The sequence below is a fragment of the Harpegnathos saltator genome, unplaced genomic scaffold, assembly GCF_003227715.2.
Source record: "Harpegnathos saltator strain DR-91 unplaced genomic scaffold, Hsal_v8.6 scaffold13, whole genome shotgun sequence".
Classification (NCBI taxonomy): Eukaryota; Metazoa; Arthropoda; class Insecta; order Hymenoptera; family Formicidae; genus Harpegnathos; species Harpegnathos saltator.
In genome coordinates, this window is record NW_020229906.1 from 668,323 (window position 1) to 691,660 (window position 23,338).

The following is a 23,338-nucleotide window of genomic DNA, read 5'->3' on the forward strand; positions in this document are numbered from 1 at the left end:
AGGAAGAGATTCCGAGGATCTTCGCCGGCCGGAAGTCGAGGGCAACTCGCGGGGCGGGGCGGGGCGGGGCGAAGCGAGCCTCGCGAGAGTCTGCCGAGCGGCGTTATCGTAAATTCGCATTAAGGATATGCGCGCCGGTACGCGCCCATTACCGATAGGGAGCCGAAATTTGGGTCAGATGGCATCCTCTAATAAGCCCGCGCGCGCGCGCGCGCTAATAGGCTTACTTGGGGGGGAGGGGGGCCATGCGGCCGCGACTGATGCGCGATAGAGGATGATGCGTCGTATATCTGCCCCGTTCCAGATTACCCGCGTACTTGAAAGCTTCCGCATGAGGACACGCACGTGCGTATTATCAGATTTTACATGCCACGTTATACGGCCGCGTATGCGCGCCGAGAGAGAGCCCCGTTAACGTTGAGACCCGTTTTGTGGTCGGCGTCAGATACAGCGATAATCAAACTTTTCGAATTGTGCAGCTCCGCGGAACGATTCGCGACAGTCGATATCTATCGTGTGTCTGTGTGTGCGTGTGTGTGTGTGTGTGTATGGATGTCATCCTGGCTGATTGAACATATCGTCGCGATCGTATTCATTTGTCGAAAATAACAATGTGGTTGCGGTCTCGACAGAGATTCGATGTATTATTAGGGAGACGATGCAGGGATTGGGCAGGAAAGACCAATGCTGTTTATTTCCCCGTCTTTCTCAGACACGAATAAAATATCTGATCGATGCGCCATTGTAATAAATATGCGCTCTGCGTCTCGACAGCGAGACAGAGTCGCATTTAAATGCCGCGTCTAATGGAGCAGAGACGAAGCCACTTTGGTACTTTAACGACACGCAGTACACACGGCAAACGCACACACACCGAGTTACCTTTCGCATTCCGTGACTATGAAGCGGGGCTGCAGATCTTCGATGCTTACGAATGATCCGCTTGTGTGCGGATAAACGACTTTGGCGCACGCGAAGCGTCAAGAATATTGCATCGATAACCCGCGCATGAAATGCAGAGGAGCCATTCGATGCACCGCCGAGTATGCATACGCATACGCTGCATGTCGCGATCGATACCTCTGTTTCCTACGTTTCGATATCTTCGTGAAAGCGACTGCGAAACCCAGCACACACCCAACAGACGCGTGTGCATAGCGCATAGAAATGAAACCGCGCGCGAGTTTGATAAACGGAAATCGACCGACGTCGTGCGTTTCTTCGCGAATTATATCGAGATTCCAAGCAAATAACGCAATTTTCCCTCCTCCCCTTACCCCCTCCCCCCTCCTCCTTTTCCCGAGAGAGAGAGAGGAGAGAGAGAGAGAGAGAGAGAGAGAGGGAGAGGGAGAGAGAGAGAGAGAGAGAGAGAGAGAGAGAGAGAGAGAGAGAACGCACCTTGTCTTTGTCGGACGCCGCGTTTCGCGGCGTGGTTGATCGCTGCTGCTTGTCGGGAGCATTGCGGCACGAAGGTACACGCGGTTTACACTCGAATCTGCGATTGCATTATGCGGAAAATATTTGCTCCGGGTTTAGCTACAACAGACATACCGAAACAACGAGCGAAACCGGCGTTGCGAGAGCGCATAAATGTTGATTCGGCCGAAACGCTGCCGTGCTCCCTGCGTGTATATCTACTGACGCGACGCCTAATGTGCATAAATTGTAAACCGCAGCGGATAAGAGCTGCGAAACGCGCAGGTACATCATCGATAATCCGCCGTTTCGCTTCCATTCAGTAGTGGCCAACTGGCTCCTCTCCCTCTCTCTCTCTCTCTCTCTCTCTCTCTCTCTCTCTCTCTCTCTCTCTCGCGCGCGCGCGCGGTCTTCCTCTTGCTCGTTCGCTCACACGCCCTTTTTCCATCGATTTCGAAAGTCGCGTGTGTTTTTAAGCGCGCCCTTTCGCGCGCCCTCCTGACGGGAGGGAAATCCCTCGGGAGGCGGAAGGTGGTTAAACAACGTGGGAACGTTGTATTTAATTTCGTCGCTTTCGTTACGCCGCGCGATCGAAGCGCGAGGCGTCTCCTTGTGACGTGTCCGTACTTGTCTATCTTTATCTCGAGATACCTCGCTGCTCGTCGCATTATTTGCGGTCCATTCGACACACGGTATCGCGTTAATTGGAACGCGCGTTTGCAGTACCACTCATTTCCGACGTAATTCGGCGCTCGCTGCATTATGCACGTCCGTGTGCGCCGCCGGACGTTTTTACGCGTCAGCGGTCGTTATAAACGCAGGCATCACGTAGGTATCAATTACGGGAACAATTGATCCCGTTGACGTTGCAATTAATAATTCCGCGGATTCGTGTGCCGCGCGTAATAGTTGTCGTTGCTGTTCCATTATGAAAATCGGCCGGTCTCTGTTTGTACGTCGACGCGGCTTCGGCATCGGCTTATTCTGCCTCGCTCACAAAGCCGCCGGTTTTCGGTGGTTTGTGACGAGAAGCTTGGACTACCGGACACGTACTAATTTGATGCATGCGCCGATAATGCACCGCCGAATCCACGTGACAAACGTGAGCGTAAAGGGGCTTAACGACGAGGGACGTAATCCGTAGCGGCAAAAGCCGCCGTTCCTCTCGGCGAGAGCCTCGGCGCGCGAAACAAATTACGAGATATTACGTACTCAGTGGGTCCGCCGGAGGATTTTAAACAAAATTAGAAAATGCTGGATGGAGGTACGGAGAAAAGTTCCGCTCCGGGCATAGGATAATCCGTGCTCTCATTCGAACGCGCTCGGTTTCACTCCCCGAAGAGGGTCCTCGATTTCGCGGAAACCGCGGATCTCGCGACGTCCGCCCGTTGCTACGTTTCGAATGCCAAATATTTGCATTGCATTTTCGTGCTTTACTCGAGATGCCGATCGCGTTTCGTCTTGAGAAAGAAGGAGAATTACACTCTCTCCGTGTGTCTGACCTCAGAGGGTGAGAGAGAGAGAGAGAGAGAGGAGCAGCCGGGGTTTACATGCCGGGGTAAACGCCAAGAGACTCGTAGAATGCTCGATGCTAATGGTCGTCCGGAAGGGCTCGTTGCCGCGGCGCTAAAGGATCCTTTGTGGGAGTCTCGCGCATACGCCCGAAAATTCCCGCGTCGCTGTTACATTCACGTTCTCGCGAATACATACCGGGGGGCGTAGCGGTCCCGTCTTCCCGTCTGCCACCGGTGAAAGAGGAACTATAAGGACACGCTGAAAGAGCTGCCAGGCATTCTTCGGGGCAGGCTCGCTCTCGTTACGGCGCGGCGGTTTCGTTACGAAGAATTCGGCGGAAGAATTCTTACCGCCCGCTGCGCGCCGCGCCGCGCCGGCTCTTTGAGCGTTTCGGCATTATCGCGAAAATTGTAACTCGGCGCGTGAGCGTGTGAGCGCGCGTGCGCGTTATGGGGGAGAAAATGTCTCATAAATATGTAAAGCTCGTCGTTGATTGCTCGCCGGGATACCAGAGTATCTTCGGTCCGAAGAGGACCGAAATAAGCTGCGCGCACGATCGATGATACAATGCGAAAATTGCTGCAACTCCCTCCGGGAGTTCGGAGGGAGAGGAATATGACGCGAGAATGAACGCGGCGTCGTCGCCGCTTTTGTGTCGTTGCAGTTTGATACATCGGGACACGAGACCGGAACCGGCGATACGATGCTCGACGCTGAGAGGCGCGACCAGACTGCCGTCAGCACCGGACCATCGCAGTGAAGCTCGGCTGAGGATAGACCCGAAGGTGTTGGTCTTCGTGGAGACGCTGTACTCGAGGCTGGGCCGAGAGATAGCCGAGCTGCTAGTTTACAATCGAATCAAGTAAGTGGCGACTTGATTTCTCTCTCAACGCGCGAACACGGGTGTCGATCGATCCCGAGGGGCGAGGGGGAAGGCCTCTTCCCCGTCGGGGAGTTTGTTTGTCGCAGCGAATAATTACGTGACGATTGATTCGCTTCAGCGAGCAGAGTCGTCGACTCCTCGCGCTTGACGCTCGCGACCTACTTGCATCGCATGCATCTACCACCGCATTTCGCGCGACGACCTGAATCCGGGAAAGGGATTTCACCCCGGCGCGATCTGAAGAGTAAGGTTCGCCGCCGTAGAGCTCTCTCTCTCTCCGGAGTTCTCCGCCCCGCGATAGTTCGTACTATTCGGCGAAAAAAGCATACGACTAATGGCACCCGCCGCTTGTTGAAGTCGATCAATATCGTGACACACGTTCCACCGTGGGTTCTTCGCAACGGCCCTTTTTACTCGCGAGGAACGCAAAGCAGCCTTCGCAACGTCGTCGTCGTCGTCTTTCGTGTGGGTGGGCGGCCGGTAAATCGGCAAGCGGCGGCGAAATTCCGCGAATTCGACGAAGCTGAGACGTTTTATTCCCGTATTTTCCGAGCGAAAGTTCGACGCGCTCGGTGAATTCGCATGTTTGCTTTAATTCCGCAAAATCGCCGGCGAAACTTTCTTCGTGTCCGCCCACCATCGCCATACCTTGCCTCCCTCCCCCTCCCCCGTCCTACCCCCCTCGGCATCGATAATAACTGGAAGCATTCGTGGGCTTTCCTTTTTCGTTTCTTTCTTCTTCTTTTTTCTTTTTTTTTCTTTTTTTTTTCTTTTTCTTTTTTTGTTTTCACATTTACGCGGCTCCCAGGAATTTTTCATTTTTCCAACAATTCTTTCGCCGCGCTCGCGCCGCACGGCGGGAGAAAATATTTTGACACTTTCCAGCGGGGGAAAACTGTGCCACCTACATCTTGTTGTAATTCCACGTCGCCGATCCAGATTTTTCAAAAAATTCCTGGCGTTATAATTTCGCAACGGAGATTCCGCAAATCCCGGCAAATTTTTGCTACAACGCGGGGGCGAGCGGGCGATGTTATTTCGTGAATGTCCGTATAAAAATTAGAAATGCAGATTCCTCGACCGCGCCGCTAAAGTCCAAGTAGTTTTTATGTCGTTATACCGGCTCGGCGAATATTTTAAAACCATTTTTCTCGCGCACCGTGGAAGTCTTTTTAGTAGAGACATGTGAAAATCGCGAGAGCGCGCAAGCGACTCGCGCGCGCGCGCGCGCGCGCGATCATTTTATTAGCTTCCGCTCCTTTTCCCGCAGCATCCTGTCGCGTCTTGACGGCGATATATATCTGCGTGCGACTCGCGGAGCTCTCCGGGTTTCTCGAAATTACCTTCGAATTAAAATCACTCCGCCATTACGGGCGGACATTAATTTAAGAACAACGTGACGACGGCACCGCACGGGCGTAAAAATACAGCGGGCTGGTGAATAATCTTTTCCTCGTCGTCGTCGTCGTCGTCGTCGTCGTCGTCGTCGTCGTCGTCGTTAAAATATCGTGAACGTTAAAATAGCGTTAGCGACAATCGCGTTGCACAATCACGCGCGTTCTGCGCGCTGATGCACGACAATGCGAATTGTGGATACACACGCTGGCGCATAGACCGCGCGTTTTAGAACCGCGCGCTGCGACATATAGGCAACTTGTTACGCAACTATTAACTGTAATATAACATAAATACGAATCCGTTCAACTGCGATGCGGAGAGGCGCGCGAACCATAACGAACCCGCGTTCGCTCTCGCGATCTGTATTTACGGACGCTGCGCGTCAAGTCGCGCCGCGGCCGAGCATGTTTCCGTTTTTGCGAAATTATGCGCGCGATAAGCCCGCACGAAAATTTCGATGGATTCTCCCCCGTGCCGCGCCGGTGTTCGGGGACCCGCGGTGTATCGCGCGAGATTTACCCTCATTCACGATATGCGCATTCGTTAAACGGAATAGTCGATTTTAGCTGGAGCGCGGATGAACGCTCGAGCGAACTTGTGCGAAACGCGTGCGATGAAGAGGAAGAGGGTGAAAGAGCTCTCAAGCCGGATGTGCCGTTGGGTCGAAGGATCTCCTGAAAGAGATTATCTCTCTTCTCTCTCTCTCTCTCTCTCTCTCTGCTACCTCCCGATTCTTCCGCGACTGATTAAATAATAATGACGGGGAATGCGATTCTCCGCAGCAGTGAGAGCTCCGGCGGCTATCGGAAGTTATAGCGGCGCGGTCGCGTGACACGGTACACACGAGAGAGAAAGAGAAAAAGAGAATAGCTTAGCGCGCTCGGCTCGCTGATAGAGACGAATTGCGACAAGGAGGGGTGGCTTTGAACTACACCCTCGTCCGGCGCCGCAAAAGCGACGAAGACGCGCGTTGCATAACACGACGGCACGGGGTGACGAGCGCTAATGGCGCGTCCTCGCGTGTGTGTCTACCGGAGGGTTGCTCCGCATCAGCCGATATAATCGGAAAGGTAACCAACAGCGGCACCGATACGCGCGCGCGCGCGCGCGCGTCACGACAGCGCGAGGGGAAAGTACCGAGCTCTCGTGTCTCGCGCGGTCTCTCGTTTGCTTTATCCGGTGCAATTTCATAATCGATACCGGCGCTATTGTGGGGGTAGAGAGAAGGAGGGAGGGAGGGAGGGAGGGAACGGCAGAGAGGGTGGCTGCGCGCTGGCCACTCGACCAGACAACGTCCACCTGCGTTGCGGCGGACAGCAGGCAAATTTTGTTGTCGGAGATTGCGAGGCACAGATATGGAATGCGCCGAATTGCGTTTGCCGCGAGCTACACGCACGCACTCTCCCCCTCCTCTCCTCACCCTACGTTTTTGCACATGGATCGCACTGATGCGTAGCCGCACAGCCGATATTTATTATATTGTATTTATTCTTATTGACGTGTACCCTCTTGTTTCCTGTGCATTCTCCCTGTGACTTTTATACGTGTGTGTGTGTGTGTGTGTGTGTGTGTAATATACGCAAATATACGCACACACGCGCACATGTAATGCGATATGGAAAGTTTAGAATCTGGGATCAAGCTGCGCTAGATAAAACGCGATATCTACGCCCCGGGATACTCTCGAGCCGGGATGTAAGAAAAATAAAGGTGCAGACGGACGGATGGGCGGGTGGGTGGAAGGGAGGGAGGGAGGGAGGTGGGTAGGGGAAGAGGGTGGCGAGGAGAAGTTTCTATGAGAGAGTCGGGTCTTCAACGGGTTTTACCTCGGGGCATCCCCGAGCATATCGTCTGCGTTTCACCTCGCAGCTGTGCAGCTTTTATCGCTTATTAACTGCTTCTCCGCGTACTCGTATCGCTTCATCGATTATATCACGTCGCGGAATGATGAATAATGCAGATGCAAAACACACGAGAGAGAGAGAGAGAGAGAGAGAGAGACGGCTGCCTCGTGGGAGCTATCGCGGGGTAGCGTTTTGCCGGGGATTTTTACACGGGGCCGCATGTCGCGGTTGTGAGGGGGTGGAATACGCGAGCGCGCTACGTCGTAACGAAGAAATTGTCAGCGCAGAAAATTAATATTCGACAAGAGCGAATCACGCGTGCGTGTGTGTTGTGTGTGGCTGCAACTCCGGAGCGACGGGGGAACAGCTCCGCTGCGAGCCGATACAAAAATACGAAATTAGGACGGGACTTCCGACGTACGTACGCGAAAAGCGATTAAACTATCAAACGTCAGTCCCGTTCATCGTCGATTCTCCCTCGCTCCTTGACGTGTGTCAATCAAACGAGATCTTCCCGTCGCTCTCCGTTGAGCGCGTGAGCGCGCGATATTTCGTAATCCACCCTGTATCGGCATTTTCGCCGCGCGTATCTGCCCGTTGAAAAAGTCCCGTCCCGATCCTAATAGACACGCAAGCGCGCGTTATCAGCCAAAGTGCCGAAGAGAAATCTTCCATCTCTCAATCGAAGGGGCAGAAAGAGAGAGGGAGAGAGCGAGACGATATCGACCCATCGGCTGCTCTCTCTCTCTCTCTCTCTCTCTCTCTCTCTCTCTCTCTCTCTCTCTCTCTCTCTCTCTCTCTCCGCGTGCCACTCTGCCGTTACACCGTCCGCTCATCGACACGCACAGTCTGCGGGACACGGTTTCGTTAGCAACGCGCCATCGAGCACCGATCCGAACCCGCCAACCAACTTGATCGAAAAGAAACATTCGCAATACGGTTCGATTGTACTTCGTTCGTACCTGTTTGCGCCACTTTTTGTCTTGTTTGTACCTCGAGAGATAAAATGATAAAGGGAGGGGGAAGAATAGGCAGCAAGCGAGCGTATAAGATATCGCAAAACGGCCATTCGAAAGGGAATCGTTTGTACCTCGAAGGAACCGGAAGTACACAGGATCTTCAAGAAACGTCCAGCGGGTACTCTCGCCAATTTTTGAGATATCGCAAAACGGCCAACGCTACTCGAGGGAGAATCGTTTGTATTCGTTTGTACCTCAACTTTCGTTGATTTGACGAAATCAACGAAAAATGATTGAAAATGATTTGAAGGGAGGTGCATTTTGTTTTTTTTTTTTTTTTTATTAAGTTTGCCAAATTCACACGAGTGCATCGAGCGCGGCCGTCGCGCGAGGGTGGCGGGCAAAGGGTGAACGTTCCAGCGGCGCGGAGGCGCCGATCGCAAGTCCGCGTGTGTGTCGCGCATTTTTGTCGTCGCTGACGACTTTCATTTCGAGAGGCTGCCTTTTCATCTGTCGCGTCTCGACGCCCCCTTACGGCTCGCATGTCTCGCATTGTCGCGCTTCTTCTTCATCCGCCTCCGCGCATGTTCCTTTTTTCGTCCGTCGCCTTCGTCGTAGCTGCACATTCGTTGACCCGTGAGAGAAATAGATGAACAGTGGCTGTGTCCGCGGAGGTGTGTCTCGCGAGCGCGTCGGGCTTGTCTCTCTGCACCGTCGTGCGCGAATTACGGCGCATTTTTAACGCATGTCTCCTGGTGAGAACTAACGACGTCGGTGTTACGCACACACGTGCGCCGCCGCGCGCTCGTACGTGCTACGCACGAGCTAAACGTTTTAATAACGACTCGCTGCGCGATCGCCGCGACTGCTCTGTGATTTCTGGCCGCGCTGTAATACGCGATACGCTCGTTTGCGCGCGCAAGCAACGTCTCTCGTTGCGCGCGGGGGTGGCTCGGTGAGGAATACGCGGCGTTTACTCAGCCTGCCGCGAGCGAGGCCCGCGCTCTCCAGGGCTCTGCGAGGGCGCGACGAGCAGGAAAAGGAGGAGGTGGTTTCGCGCGCACCGGGGCTCTCGTCGTTTATTTTCCCGCGGGAAGAAAATCAACGTCCGCCACGTAAACTCGGCTATTTATACCGCGCCGAGCCGCGTGCGACGTGTACAAGTGTGTTGCGTAATTACTTGAGATAGTAGCGCGCGCGTTATTTCCCGTCTCGGACGGGATAAAGAGCTACATTGTCTGTCGGCGGCCGAGACACAATGGCGCTCGCGCGCGGACGTTTGGTTCAATTTTTTACGCGGGTCGCGCGGTTAGAACGCTAGGCGTTGCGACGCTCGGCAGCGAGAGGCCGCAACGTAAAAATAACGTCACCGCGCTCCCCCGCTTTAGGTTTCTTCATGATGGAGCAAACGATTCGACCGATAATAATCGACGAACAGGAAGCAGCGACGCGCGAGCCCAGAAGCGGCGAACCCGCGGGAAATAAGATCGAGAGAAACTTGCCTTGCGCGCGCGCGAGGAAGAGAGGGAACGGAAGAGCGACGGTGGGTTGATATCGATTCGCCGGTGATGAGCGGGGATATTTTAAAACGGCGCGCGTTCGGCTTACGCGATTGTCTATTTTTGCCGGTCTGTAGACACTAAATCCATCGTAAGCGTGTATATACGGTTGTGTGCGAATTTACACGATATGTACACCCACGGTAATCGATTCTGTCCCTTGGAAATTTTCACAAACTGAGTAGTGACTACGTTTCTACACTACTCACAGTCCATGCACGATTAATAAAACTAAAACTTACGCTCGCTTATGAAGGATTGAGGCCTGGTCTATAATAGATGTTGTAAAGCGTAAGCCGTAAGAACTTGCTAATTATAGCCGATTATTTTTATAATAATTGACTGGGATTCGCCAATTCTTACGGCTTACAACTTACGACACGTATTGTAGATCAGGCCTCAATCCTCCACAAGCGAGCGTAAGTTTTAGTTATTTTATTAATCGTGCATGGACTGTGAGTAGTGTAGAAACGTAGTCACTACTCAGTTTGTGAAAATTTCCAAGGGACTGAATCGCGATTACCGTGGGTGTACAGTATCGGTGAAAAGTTTGGAGTCATCTGCACTGAGAGAAAAGTATATGGTATTTGGAACTATAATGATATAGTAACTAAATTATAGTCCGAAATATCATATTTATAGTAAGTATTACCATAATATCGGTAATACGATATAGCCGTAGTATAACCAACCATATGATATTTTTACTAAGAATTATAGTAAGTTAAACTAAAATTATTGTATGGATACAAATATAACATGATAGGTAAAGTAACTCTTTTATATAGTCAATAATTACCGAAATATTTGCTAAATGATGACAGATGTAACTATATGACTATTAAATCACTCGCTATATTTGTGAGTGAGAAATTACCACATATGTGATAAAAGTAACTAAACAATTATTTAAGACAATCATTGACTATATATTTGTGTTTATTCTACTATATTTTGCAGCTTCCACGAACTATAAAAATATGGTTGACACCAAAATCAACTATAAAATATTGTGAGATTATAGTTAATTCAACTATATTTTTCTATCAGTGTATATAACCAACCATATAATATTTTTACTAAGAATTATAGTAAGTTAAACTAAAATCATTGTATGGATACAAATATAAAATGGTAGGTAAAGTGACTCTTTTGTACAGTCAATATTACCAGAATATTTGCTAAATGATCTAACTATATGAATAATAAATCACTCGCTATATATTGGTGAATGAGAAATCACCATATATGTGATAAAAGTAACTAAACAATTATTTAAGACAATCATTGACTATATATTTGTGTTTATTCTACTATATTTTGCAGGTTCCACGAACTGTAAAAATATGGTTGACGCCAAAATGAACCATATAAAATATAGTGAGATTATAGTTAATTCAACTATATTTTTCTATCAGTGTGCCGAGTTTCCGCGAAAGCGGAAGAATCTTTTCGCATGTTTCCCTGTGTGACTGGCCGTTACTGCTTCGACCATAATAAAATAGACTGTAATTTACCCAACTTCAGCAGGACTCGCATTCTGTCAGGTAAAGGAACGTTCCGACATCTCGAATTGAAAGGTCCCTTCCGATGAAAAAGCTGTAGTTGACTCGAAACTTTCGCTCGCTGGTTCGAACGCGTGCAAAATCGCAAAGTTCCCTGTACGAATCCGCTCTCGAATCGATCGACGATTCGCGTCCGTCTTCGTTGTCGCGACGCGAAAGCGGTCGCGCACACTCGGTGAGTTCACGCGCGATCGATGAGTGTGCGTGTCATTGCCTGCCGCCGTCGTGTTGTGTTGTCGTCGTTGTTGTTGTTGTTGTTGCGCGCTGCCCGCGGCGCGTTTATGCAACGAGCGTGTCCAATTTCTTCGTGATATTTGAAAAACACGAATGCGTTACGTGACGACGCTTACGCGACAACGTTTACGCGGCGCCGGACAATGTCCGCTCGTTCGTATCCGGATCGAGCGGCTATTATAGATTTCTGCCCCGCCGTCGCGTCGTCTCGTCGGTCTGCTCTTCTCTCAAAGAGTTACACGTCGCTGAACGCCTATCGGGGCATTACACACACACACACACACACACACACATATGTACCGGCGACGACGTGTGTGCTCGTGCACCGCCGCAACATGACGTACGACCGACAGCGGCCGGACTTGGCGAATTTCCGTTTGAAATAAATACATATCTGTCTCGCGACGCCGCCGTGACGTCCGACATGACGAAGGTCCTGCGCTCTTTTTTCCACCCCCTCGGCGGTAGCCCGGCGGCGAAGGCGGGAGAAAGAAGCGGGCGGAAAAAATATTGTCGCGCACCCTCGCGCCGGCTTATGGCTCTTCGGCACTCGCGCCGATAATCCGTTAATGCGCCGCGTACTTAATTAATGATTAATATAGGAGAAAGATGTCTCGCCGAGACCATCACGTGGTGGAGACGAAAGGCGCGAGAGAATGGAGAGCAGCGGAGGAGTGATCGGGAAATGACGTTCGGAGATTTGGAAGTGGAGTATCTCCATTTGTGTTTTTATCCATTTTTCCGATCGGATCAATGTTTTTAATATTCCATGAAGATTACACGCGCTTGTGTGTATGTGTGCGTATGCATGTGTGTACTTATCTTCGTATAACAAAAGCCGACATAAATATTAAAGGCCGATGAGTAGAGAGGACGTTAAAGGGTTAAATAATTCACCTCAACGCGCTCGCGCGCAATCCCCGACGATATTTCATGTTTTCCCAGCCAGGGTTGCGCGCGCGCGGCTCGCCTATTTCTAAGGGCGCTTTAACGCCGAATAATTTTTTATTCCGAGCAACCGAAGTGGAGAACGGCGAGCAGAAGCGCCTCGTCCTCATCCTCGCGTCGTCGACGACGACGACGACGACGACGACGACGACGACGACGACAACGACGACGACGACGACGACGACGACGACGACGACGACGACGACGACGGGGTTGCCGACAGGGGAGCGGGAAATAGCTTCATTTTCACGCTGGATTCGCGCCAGTGAACGAATGATTTAGTCGCGCACTGTCATGCCGCTTATCGTCGATCGCGAGTCGTTAGACGGAATACGTAATCTTCCCACGACCGTAATGGACTGCGCGGCGGCGCGAACGAAGTGATTCAGTTTCGTCGGCTTGGCACTATCTCCCGATCGCGAATCATTGCGACGCGCTCTCATAATCCCTCCCGGAAGTAATATACTATAAACGGTCGCAGCGACAGAGTATGAACGAAGCGCGACATGCGCGCGCGCGCGCGGCATTACACTTGTCGACGGTAATTTTACAGCGCGGTAAATATATCGGAAACACGCAGAATAACGCTCGCATTATCGGCATCCGAATGATAACGATTATGAACCGCGCGCGCGTATCAGTGCGTCTTTTAATCAGCAATGAGCGGCGAACGCGCGCGGCGAGCACATTTATTGCGTATATCATCCTTAACAGCCGCGCACTAAATTCTCGCGTGCCGAGCGTGCACGCACGCGCGCACGATCGCGATAAAAATACTCATCGGGAGATTAAATCGACGAGGGGCGGGTAAACGGGAACGTCGCCGGAGAGAGAGAGAGAGAGAGAGAGAGAGGGTGAAAGAGAGAAAGATAGGAGGAGTGGCGAATGTGTAAAACAAGCCGCCCCGAGTACTCAAGCAGCGCGAGTGAGGTGGTAAAGGGCACGGAGAAAGAGAGAGAGAGAGAGAGAGAGAGAGAGAGAGAGAGAGAGAGAGAGAGAGAGAGAGAAAGGAGGCAGAGAGTCGTCGGTAAATTAAAACCCTCATCAAGGATTCGAACGAATTCCGGAGCGCTGTGTCGAACAGATTAGGGCCCCCTTGGCCGTGCCAATTGGGACCGCCGCGGCGGCGTTTTAAGCCGGTGGAAATCAAGCGGCTGAATTACCGGCTTGATTAATGCCCTCGGTGGTTTTCGCCTAATTATCCCGGGGACCCGGTAATTAATAGTAGTCGGGGGTAGCGTGACCTGAGCTAATCGTATTTTTATTTCCACGCACGGGAAAGCCTGGTTTTCGGATTGATAAATTCGCGCGGCCGGTAGCCGTAAGAGCGTGAGAGAAAAAGGGGGGGGGGGATGAGTGAAAGGGGATTCACGCCGATGGGTCGAGAAAGAAGACAAAGCAATTAATACCGACAAGAAAGCAATGAAAGTCGAATGTCGCTCGATTGGAAAACAATTACGACAACGTGATCGATACAAAAGTGTCGCCGGGGAAGAAACGGGAAATTCATCTCGTCTTAGTGGGAGATTGATCGAAAACCATCCCATCTCGGCAAGGTCCGAGGGCCATAATAATTATCGCCATGTTCAATTACGCCGTTGCGGACCTGTCCGATCGTAAAATCCTTCATTTGTACGGTCTTGCAATCAGCGTCGCTGCTTGTCGATCCTCAAGTGCTTCCCGTATCGTTGCACACTAATCATTTTTCTCTCTCTTTCATCTGCGAGCGAGCAAACGAGAGAGAGAGAGAGAGAGAGAGAGAGAGAGAGAGAGAGAGAGAAGGAGAGAGAAGAAAAAACCTCTTGGTTGACCTCTTGGACGTCAGACTTCTCGGCGAGATTTAACTCTCTGCTTCGCGCGCTCGTTAGTGATTATTATTTCGGTACTCTCGTCTCTTTGCCGAATATAATAAGAGGGAATATGAAAGAAGTAGACGCTAGAAATACGATGATTTCGAGTGTGATAATATCCCAAGCGCTATTTGCAAGTGTGAAAAATAGAGTGAAGAATGCCGAGCGCCCGCGAGAAAGGGAACAAAGGACTCCCCGGACACAATGCGTCAGCGGCCAAAGTTCCATAACGAACGTTGAACGAAAATTCATCAAAAACGCCGTAATCATTACCGCAACGGTCAATTATGTCCTCAGTGTGCTGTTCTATTCTGCTGCGAACCGGCGCTCGATATCCGCAGAATTCCCGTATTTTCCGCGATATTGGCTCCATTGTCGGCTCGTATATATATATATATATATATATATATATATAGCTAAGCGTATTTTTTTCGTCTATGAAACGAAACGCGTCCGGTGCAGTTTCCATGTGCGGAAAATTTCATGTCCTGTCTATCTTTCTCTCTTTACGCGCGAATATCTCGCAGACACCCTACACTTCCTTCCTCTCTCTCTCTCTCTCTCTCTCTCTCTCTCTCTCTCTCTCTGTCTGTCTGTCTCTCTCTCTTTGTGGCTGACCCACTTAATTGTCTCGACAGGTCTCGCGGAATTTCCTTGCGGTTGCGTGTCATGTTGCCGTCCTCCCCTTTTCGCAAGCCCCTTCGTCTGCCGCTGTATAGGGTGTCACGGTAATAAATACGTCTCTGAAACAGCATATTGTCTTCGGATGGCACTTCCGCCTGCGGGAAAGCGCGGAAATTCAGCGCGAAGAGGGGGCGAACGCGGTGGCAAAGCCGGCTTAATTTCGCAGCGCGCGCGCGCGCGCACACACACACACACACACACACACGCACGCACGCATGTGTCGACCTGCGAACATTTGCCGATCAGGGAAATCGCGCTTTATGTATTTACCAGCGCGTGGTTCGCGCGGCTAACTTTCTGTGCGAATGATTTCAAACAGATTTATTAATTACGCGTTTCAATCACTTTGTATGTTTCCCGCGCATTTCGCGGTGCAACGAGAGGCCGGCGTCGCGAATTTATTGCGTTCACGCGGCATTCACGTCGGCAGCATCGGCGGTGGCCGTGACGGCGGCGACGGCGACGAGAATGATTTATTCGATGAATTAATGAAAAAGCAACACAAGCGATATACCTCCGCAAAGATACACAATTTCGATACCACGAGCCATGCTAACAAAGTAATATTTATCGTATTCGTGATAATAACTTGCTTTTCCCGAGGGGAAAAAATAGTCTCTAGTCTCGCGAAGAGAGAGAGAGAGAGAGAGAGAGAGAGAGAGAGAGAGAGGGAGAGAGAGAGAGAAAGGGGAAGGACGAGATCGAATTGTAAGGTTCGACGGCCCACAACATCGTCGGAACAAGAGACAAAACATAACCGACAAAATATGGCGAGGAGGGCATTGTGCGCGATCCAAGCGCGACGTTAACCGCTCCGGCGACATAATAAATGAGACATTCGGGAGGATTCGGCGACTGAGAGCGACTGAGAGTGAGCTAATGTTCTGGAAAGGAAAGAGAGAAGGAGAAATAAAGAGAAAGCATTTCTATCATTCTTTGATCTCCGTTCTCTCGGAGAAAATAGAGTTCCCATAGGTGAAGCGCATGGCGAAGCGAGCGCTCCCTTTGTGATCCTCCGATGCGCGCCTTCGATCAAGTCTCAAAACACGTTTGCAGCATCGGTTGGGGGTGGAGGCGGATATATCTGCGCCTCGTCTCGCCTCGCCTCGCCTCACGCGAGAGCAACGCAAGGCGCGTACGTGTGAAGGGGATCAGCGGGCGCGAGCGAGCGAGAAATTCATAAAGCGCTGCTTAAGCTGGCGCAGAAGAACATCAGTCAGTGACCTTCTCGCGCCGCCCGGTGCGAGATCCGACTTGCCCTCAAGAGGATTCACCCAGGAGTTCGTTTGGATGAAGCAGTCGATGGCGCGCGCGCGCGCTACCCCGGAGTTCAAAGCTCCCACGGAACGCCGATGTCGGATATCAACCCCTTTTTTGCTGGATATCCCTCGGAACTTCCAAGCCCGTCGCTTCCGAGTGGCCTTCTTATCGATCCCCATTCAATCGACGGATGGACCCCCTCCCCTCGTCCCACATCCTCCTCCTCCTTTTCCTCCTCGCGGGTCTCTCGCTGGCTCGCTCTTTGTCTTTATCTAAAGACCAGAAGGAATCGGGATAATACGACTTGTCTGTTCGGCCGCGGTTCGGCCTCGACGGAGGTCCGGAGGGCCGACCAAGAGAGAGAAAGAAAAGTCAGCCGGATAAACGGACGGTGTTGCGCGACGAGCGGGATTCCCTCCTCCGGCGCTTACCGATTAAGGAGTAAGAATTGCGCGCAACGACCCTTTGATAACGATACTTGTAATTTTTCCACCGCGCGATCAATTTATTCAGCCCCGGTCCAAATATCTCATGTGAATGATGATGATATTCGTATGTAGATCGCTGACGTGATCGCATATAAACGTAATTCTGTGAAATTATGTAGAAGCGCTGAAAAAATAACCGCGAAAAAATAAGCGTTCAGGCGGTGGACGTGATGTTTTTTCCAGACACGCCTTGTTAACGTTTGAAAGGGTGCAACAGATTTAGTGGTGTAATTGATGGGAAATATGTCACTTCGGCAAATTGACGTGTCGAAAATAAATGCCATCGGGGAGATTTGGATATTTCCGTCGGTCAAAAAGACACGCCGCTATTTCCATCGTTGATTACGTGTTGGTGTTTTTATCGCGATTATAACCGGCTAATGACATTTTTCCGGTCCGTCTGCGATTGCAGCTTCGTATTTTCTGCTAGTTATAGAAATTTAACGGCGAAAATGGTCGATGGCAGAAGCTCACGTGTGTTCTCTTCGTTGCACTTGGGAGGAAAATCCACTTTGAACGAATTTTATATAGATCTCGGTGTCAAGCTACTAAAAGCGGTTTAATAGAATATGCGGGACATTTGGCGATGCGCTTATCCATAATACGTGTAGGTTCGTCGATGTCGCCGAAATCGCCGAATATAAAGCCGAATTGTACTCCAAGTCGAAAGCTTGGTGTTGCGTTAATCCTGGCAATTCCGGATAAACTTGAACTTAAATTATCTTCCGCTGCTCTACAGAATAAGTTCCTGATTAACCTTTATAAAACTTCGTTAACATTGGCCCCACTGTGTTCTACCAGAGCAGTCTAGATAAAAAAAAGAAAAAGAAATACGCAACGCCGGTGGAAAATATTTCCTCACTTTTAATCAACGTCAATAAAAATTATAAAATGCGTCGTAAATTTTATGAGCCTGAGTAATTTTTGCAAGGAACTACAAGAGAGCCATTCTGACCACCTCGGTAGTTCCGACGTTAAATCTCGAGGTGAAGAAAAAGAGAGATGACTGCCGATAAAGTGCTCTTTGAGTTTGACGGAATTCGCAGGATTAACCAAAATCTCGCCTGGCAAAAAGAACAGATTCGGGGGAAACCCACCGATTTGTACGCAATTCGGTAAGAGTTGCCGACGAGAGATATCCGCCCTTTCACCTCGTCTCGAAGGAAGACCCGCGGATCGGACGCGCGACTGCGCCGACACGACAGCGCGCGGGCTGAAGAACGAAAGGATCGTGTCATTACTTCCACGAGGTGGAGAGGTTTACGACTGTCCATCAAGATCTCAAATTGCTTGCAGCGCCGCTTGCAAGCGCTCTCTACCCAACTTCGCCTCGTGGAAGGCAACTTTTGTAGGAATACGTAATTTCACCGGAGGCAAAATCGCGAGGACGACGACGACGACGACGACGACGACGACGACGACGACTGCTGCTGCTAGGCGGCGAGCAACCTGTCGGTGGGTACTCTCCGTTTCTTCCGTGTGCGACAATGAGTCATGCTAAGTTGGCGACATCCGCGAGTATTCAACAAACGCGGCGATATTGCCGTCTCTTCAAGCGACTGCAGCTGCAGCAGCTTCGCAGCGCAGAGGATTCTCTCCCCCTTCGTGGAGGAACGCGAGCTATGAAATTAACTCACCGCTCGTCCTCACGCCTCGAATAATTCGCGCGAGGCGGATTCCGGATCCAACCGGAAAATCAAGCACGAGCGTGTCGGAAAATCGCTGATTCACCCGTCGATCGTCGATATCACCCTCTCTCTCTCTTTCTCTCTCTCTCTCTCTCTCTCTCTCTCTCTCTCGTTGCAACGGGGACGAGTGAACGGAAGACGGCGAGGGGGTGAGGGTGCTTGCTGCACGTTCACCTCACTGAGATCGAATTTCAAGTATGCGTGAGAACAAATCAAATATCGCTCGCCGCCGGCGTATAAATGTCTTTAAAGCGCCCCTGAATTATACATGAGAATAAATGAAATATCCTCTCTTGCTTATCTCTCCATCCGCGAAACGTGTTGCGCGGCCGTCTCTCTCGCGATAAGTCCTTTTCATCTCGAGTGTTACTCTCAGCGACCTCGCGCGGAACGCGGATCTCCTTGGTCCGAGCGTGGCCCACGATTATCGGATGTAGTGTTCGAGGGTAATGTTATATATGAACATACGATTCAATATCGCGAAATGCTTCTCTCAAATCCGACGTCCTTCTCTTCCGCCCCGTCATTTTCTTTTTCTCTCCGCATCGCGCCCGGCGAAAGTTAGAAACAGCCACGAGAGCTGTTTTCTCTCTCTGCGGCAGCAGCCCGCAGCTGTTTCAAAAATCTCATAAGGCACGTTCCAGTTAAGGAATTAAGTTGCGCGACTGGCGAAAAGTAGCCAATTGTCGCGCGGGACGAACTTTCGTAAATCCGATAAGCGCCGCGCGAACGAAAAGATTGAAACATCCCGAACATTGCGAGTAAAGCCGGCGATCCAGTCGCCACATTTCTCCCTCTCCCTCTCTCTCTCTCTCTCTCTCTCTCTCTCTCTCTCTCTCTCTCTCTCTCTCTCTCTCTCTCTCTCTCTCTCTCTCTCTCTCTCTCTTCTCGATTCTTTCATAATTTCAGAGAAATTCACAGATATTGAGAAGGTATTGAGGACGCGCGACTTGGACTTGGAATTCGACTTTCACAATCCGCAGCTCGCAGTCATTAATTCATCGTTCCTGGTTCCGTATACCATTTAGAAAGCCGCGCATCCATCTTTGAATCGAAAAAAGTAAAAAAGAAGTGGTAGAAAGGATCGCTCCCCCTCTCGGCTAAGTCTTTTCCTGAAGAGATCCTTCTTGAACCTTGGAGCACCCTTCTTTCCACCGCGGGCTCCCATTCAATTCCGAATGAATTCCGGCCCTCTCATATACGCCATCTATTTAGCGCTTCATCCCTCCCTACGGATGGGGTCGAACGCAGACAAAACGGAATAATAAGGTCTACCCACGATCGCATTCCACGAGGGGGGGTAGTTTCAAACCCGGGCCGTTTCCCGGCACGAAGCTATCCTCTCACGGACGTAATTATCCTGCGGCCGTGTATTATCGCTATTCACACGTGCTTTCTTCCTCCCTTTTGAACGTAAGCGGCTGGGGTATCGTCAAAAGGCACGAGAGAGAAAAATCTTCGATGAATCGACGTGTCTGCGTGACGAGAGCGATCCCTCTGACGAGGAGATTACCACCGCGCGCGTCGCGTCGTCGAAAATAACGCGACAAGAAATTTGTCGCGCGAAGTAAAGTCGACGTGACAATCAGCTCGACAAGCTCCATTTCCCCTGGATTTCGTTCTACCGTTTAGGAGATCACCTGCTATTCTTGTTCTTTTTCGGATTCTGACCTACGTACACGTGCGCATGCACGAGAGATATCCCGCGATAGGGAGAAAGAAAGAAAGAGAGAGAGCGAGAGAGAGAGAGAGGGAGAGAGATAAATAGCAACGCAAAGTCGACGACGACGATGTCCTTTGGTCCTTTTCAAGTCGAGGCCGAGGGGCCGATGTGTTCTGCTCGAGGTCAACTCGTCCGTCGCACGACCATTTCCGGTCACCACGCCCCAGCGATTTTCCAGAGGGGAAGTTAACCCCACCGGGGTGAGCCTGTCGAGAAAGCAGGAAGCTTTCGCGAACCAATACACGTAGCGAGTGTGCGACCCTTTCCGGCTGCCTCTCGCGGCGAGCGAGGTTCGACTCGTAGGACGGAGGGTGGAGAAGAAGGGCGAGTCACCTGGCGACGAGGGATTACCGTGCGCTGTTGGCTCTTCGTGGGCTTTCGAAAAATTCCTCCGAGGACTCGCCGCCCCCATCCTCCCAGACATACCCGGCTGTCGTTACGGCCGAACAAGAGTGTTGCGGCGCTCTCGCCGGCCGCGATTGCCACTCTTGCCCGTAACTTTGTTTCTCCGATTTCGTTGCCGCGGCCGCGTCGCGCGGCGTCGCGCCGCGTTGGGCCACGAGCAACACTGCGCATACGAACTCACCGGACCGTGTAAGAAATTTCGCGAACTTGTCCCCAAGCCGACTCCACTCGCGGTGGTAAGGCGCGACCGATGCTGCGACGACGACGACGACGACGACGACGACGACGACGACGACGTTGCCGCCGCTTTTCTCCCGCGTGACGGCATGATTTATTCAGAAGGCACGAGCTTACATACACTCCGGTAGCTCTCAATGCGCAAGCTGCGCACAAGTAGACGCTCCTACAGCCTGCCGGTGAATTCTAATCAGAGACGTATTATATGGCGCGCTCCAATTTAATCTGATCCTTGAGAGCAGGTCGAGAGGATGATAGACCTCACGATCGGGCCGACTCGGCGCGCGCGCGCGCGCGCGCGCGACTCCCAAGTTGAGGAGAGTAGCTGATGTTTCGTGTCGGCTTAAACGGCAATTCCTCGATCGAATTGTCTCACAAGGTGCCGTGTGTGAGCGAGTATATTCGTTTCAACATCGCGTCGCGGCGTCCCGGTAAGATGATCACGTGGAGCTGGAAGGATCAACGAACGGGCAACGGGATCGTTCGGATGTCTCGCACGATTCTGCCGGATAAATCCGCGCATCCCAGACTCGAACGATTCATCTCCGAATGATTGAGGTTCCGGGGTGGTGTCTCTGAAAAATGAAGGACCCTTAACGGTACGCTTCTCCGGCCAAAATGCTTACGCACACATACACACGTACACACGCACGCATACACACCCGAGTCGCGCGCGGCTGCGAAGCATCGCATACGAAATAACGCCGGCGAGCGGGACGAGCACATCCCGCGGGGTTGCCGAAATTTTCCTTCATGAATAATTCCCGGTGTCCCGTCGTGCATTCGTTTTCTCGAACCCGGCCGGGCCGAAGGCTGCGCTTCAGAAATCCAAAAGCGGATTCGGTCAAGTCGCGGCAGCGGCGGCGGCTACTAGGGGAAGCTACTGCGCGTCGATCATCCCCGTTTCGACCCCACCCCTTTTGTCCGTCTCATCGAAATTCGCCGTACGTATGTGGCCCCTTCGGAGAGAGCACGGACGAGAGTGTAAATGGCCTTTAAGGAGGTTTATACGCCATGATGCCCGGCGCCATCGCCATCGTCCGGCTATGGTGATGTCTGGCGTTATGGACCTGCTAAGGTGAAGGTCCCATGAGAACCTGGAATCGGCTACTGCCCTTCCCAAACTCGCGACACGCCCTTCGCGCGCGCGCGCGAATTCTCTATCATTCAATGCAAAGTGCGCGCGGTGCTCTTTTAATCACGTCGCGTCCCTTCATTATCAAAGCGATCAGCGGCACGCTGTGTTTTCTCTCTCTCCCTCTCTCTCTCTCCCCCTCCCTACTCGCCGGCATCCTTCGAGCGTGTTTTATAAGTAAGATCTTCAAGTGGAGTCCGGCAGAGAGCCACGAAGCTCGGTTAGGTTTTAATCAAGTAAATTTGTTCCCTTTCACACAGAGCGGGATCTTCTCCGTTATGTACTTTGAAACCGGCCAGAGGGCGTTCGCTAAAGATAAATACCGCGGTGTGTTCCACATTGCGTGGATGTTATTTTATCGATAAGCTCTACGGTTAACGCATTACACGGCCGTGGGTACACATCGTCCAACTGGTAATGGCCGGAGTGTAACATAAAGGCTCGAGTTGCAAGCGCTTTCCACTACGGTACCTTTTCCATTTGTATTCTGACAGTTTGCGGAACGAGGTACCCCGCAATATCGATACTTTGCTAACGACACTTGCACAATCATCGAATCTCCGGGGACGATGCTTCCATCTCCCAGCGAGGAGGGACTATTCCGTCATTAATTTCGAGATAGCGAGCAAGAGAGAGAGAGAGAGAGAGGGAGGGGAGGGGGAGGAAACAGCACTTCTCAATCGATGCCTGTCTTCCCTCCGCCGACAGACTTACCGATCCGCGGCAAGTTTGCCGAACAAGCCATACCCGATTTGCCTTACAATCGGCGGGAATAAAATCGCAGGCGCGGACATCCGCTTTCGCGATCGTCGTTGGTCGAACGGGCATAACCCTTTTACGAAAGGGCTTTTAAAATCTCGTACTCGCGGCAGAAACGAAAATTAAATATCCGCTAAAAAGCAGATGGAATTTCGCAGGAGCGCATAGTGATCAATTTGTAAGGGGAAACGCGAGAGAGAAGAGGAAGAGAGAGAGAGAGAGAGAGAGAGAGAAAGAGATTGCAAAAGGGCGAAGGGGCGAGGAGAATGAGGTGCGGGAAGGAGAGGAGGAGGACGACTGTCACACAGGGATGTTCGTGGTACTCGCATTCGGTCGTTCGCGGAGCCCACTTTTTTCCCGCGCGCTCGCAACAGAATGCAAATCGAATAGGAGAGGAATTTAAAATCCGCACGGTCCTGTTGACGAACCTGCAAATTAGTGCGCGCGAGCGTCACCGACATCGACGCCAGCGTCAGCGCCGTGCCGCGCCGCGCGACGCGTTAATGAGATTCCACGTAGATGAAAGGGCCCTGGACGAACGTGGAATTAATGGAATTGTCGAGTCTACAGGACGAGGCTTCATCGATCCCTTTTCCCACCCCCGTCGCCCTTTGCCGTGGCGCCGGAAACGACCGGTCGGTATCCTATCCTATCGAAACGTAACCGAGAGACAACTGCAACGTCGCTCGCTCGTTCGCTCGCTCTCTCTCTCTCTCTCTCTCTCTCTCACACGCGCGCGCGCGCGCGCGCGTGCTCGGCTTCCCTTCATTATATTCCGTCGGACAATC

General features: G+C 51.5%; 1 protein-coding gene across 1 annotated transcript in view; it reads left to right on the forward strand.

Annotated features, from left to right (window-relative positions):
- sfl (N-deacetylase and N-sulfotransferase sfl) overlaps positions 1–23,338 on the forward strand; it is an 80,902-nt gene that overhangs the window by 27,713 nt on the left and 29,851 nt on the right. The window contains exon 2 of the mRNA XM_025307859.1: positions 3,596–3,793. Coding sequence (XP_025163644.1) covers positions 3,596–3,793 — 198 coding nt within the window. The remainder of the gene's footprint in view (positions 1–3,595; positions 3,794–23,338) is intronic.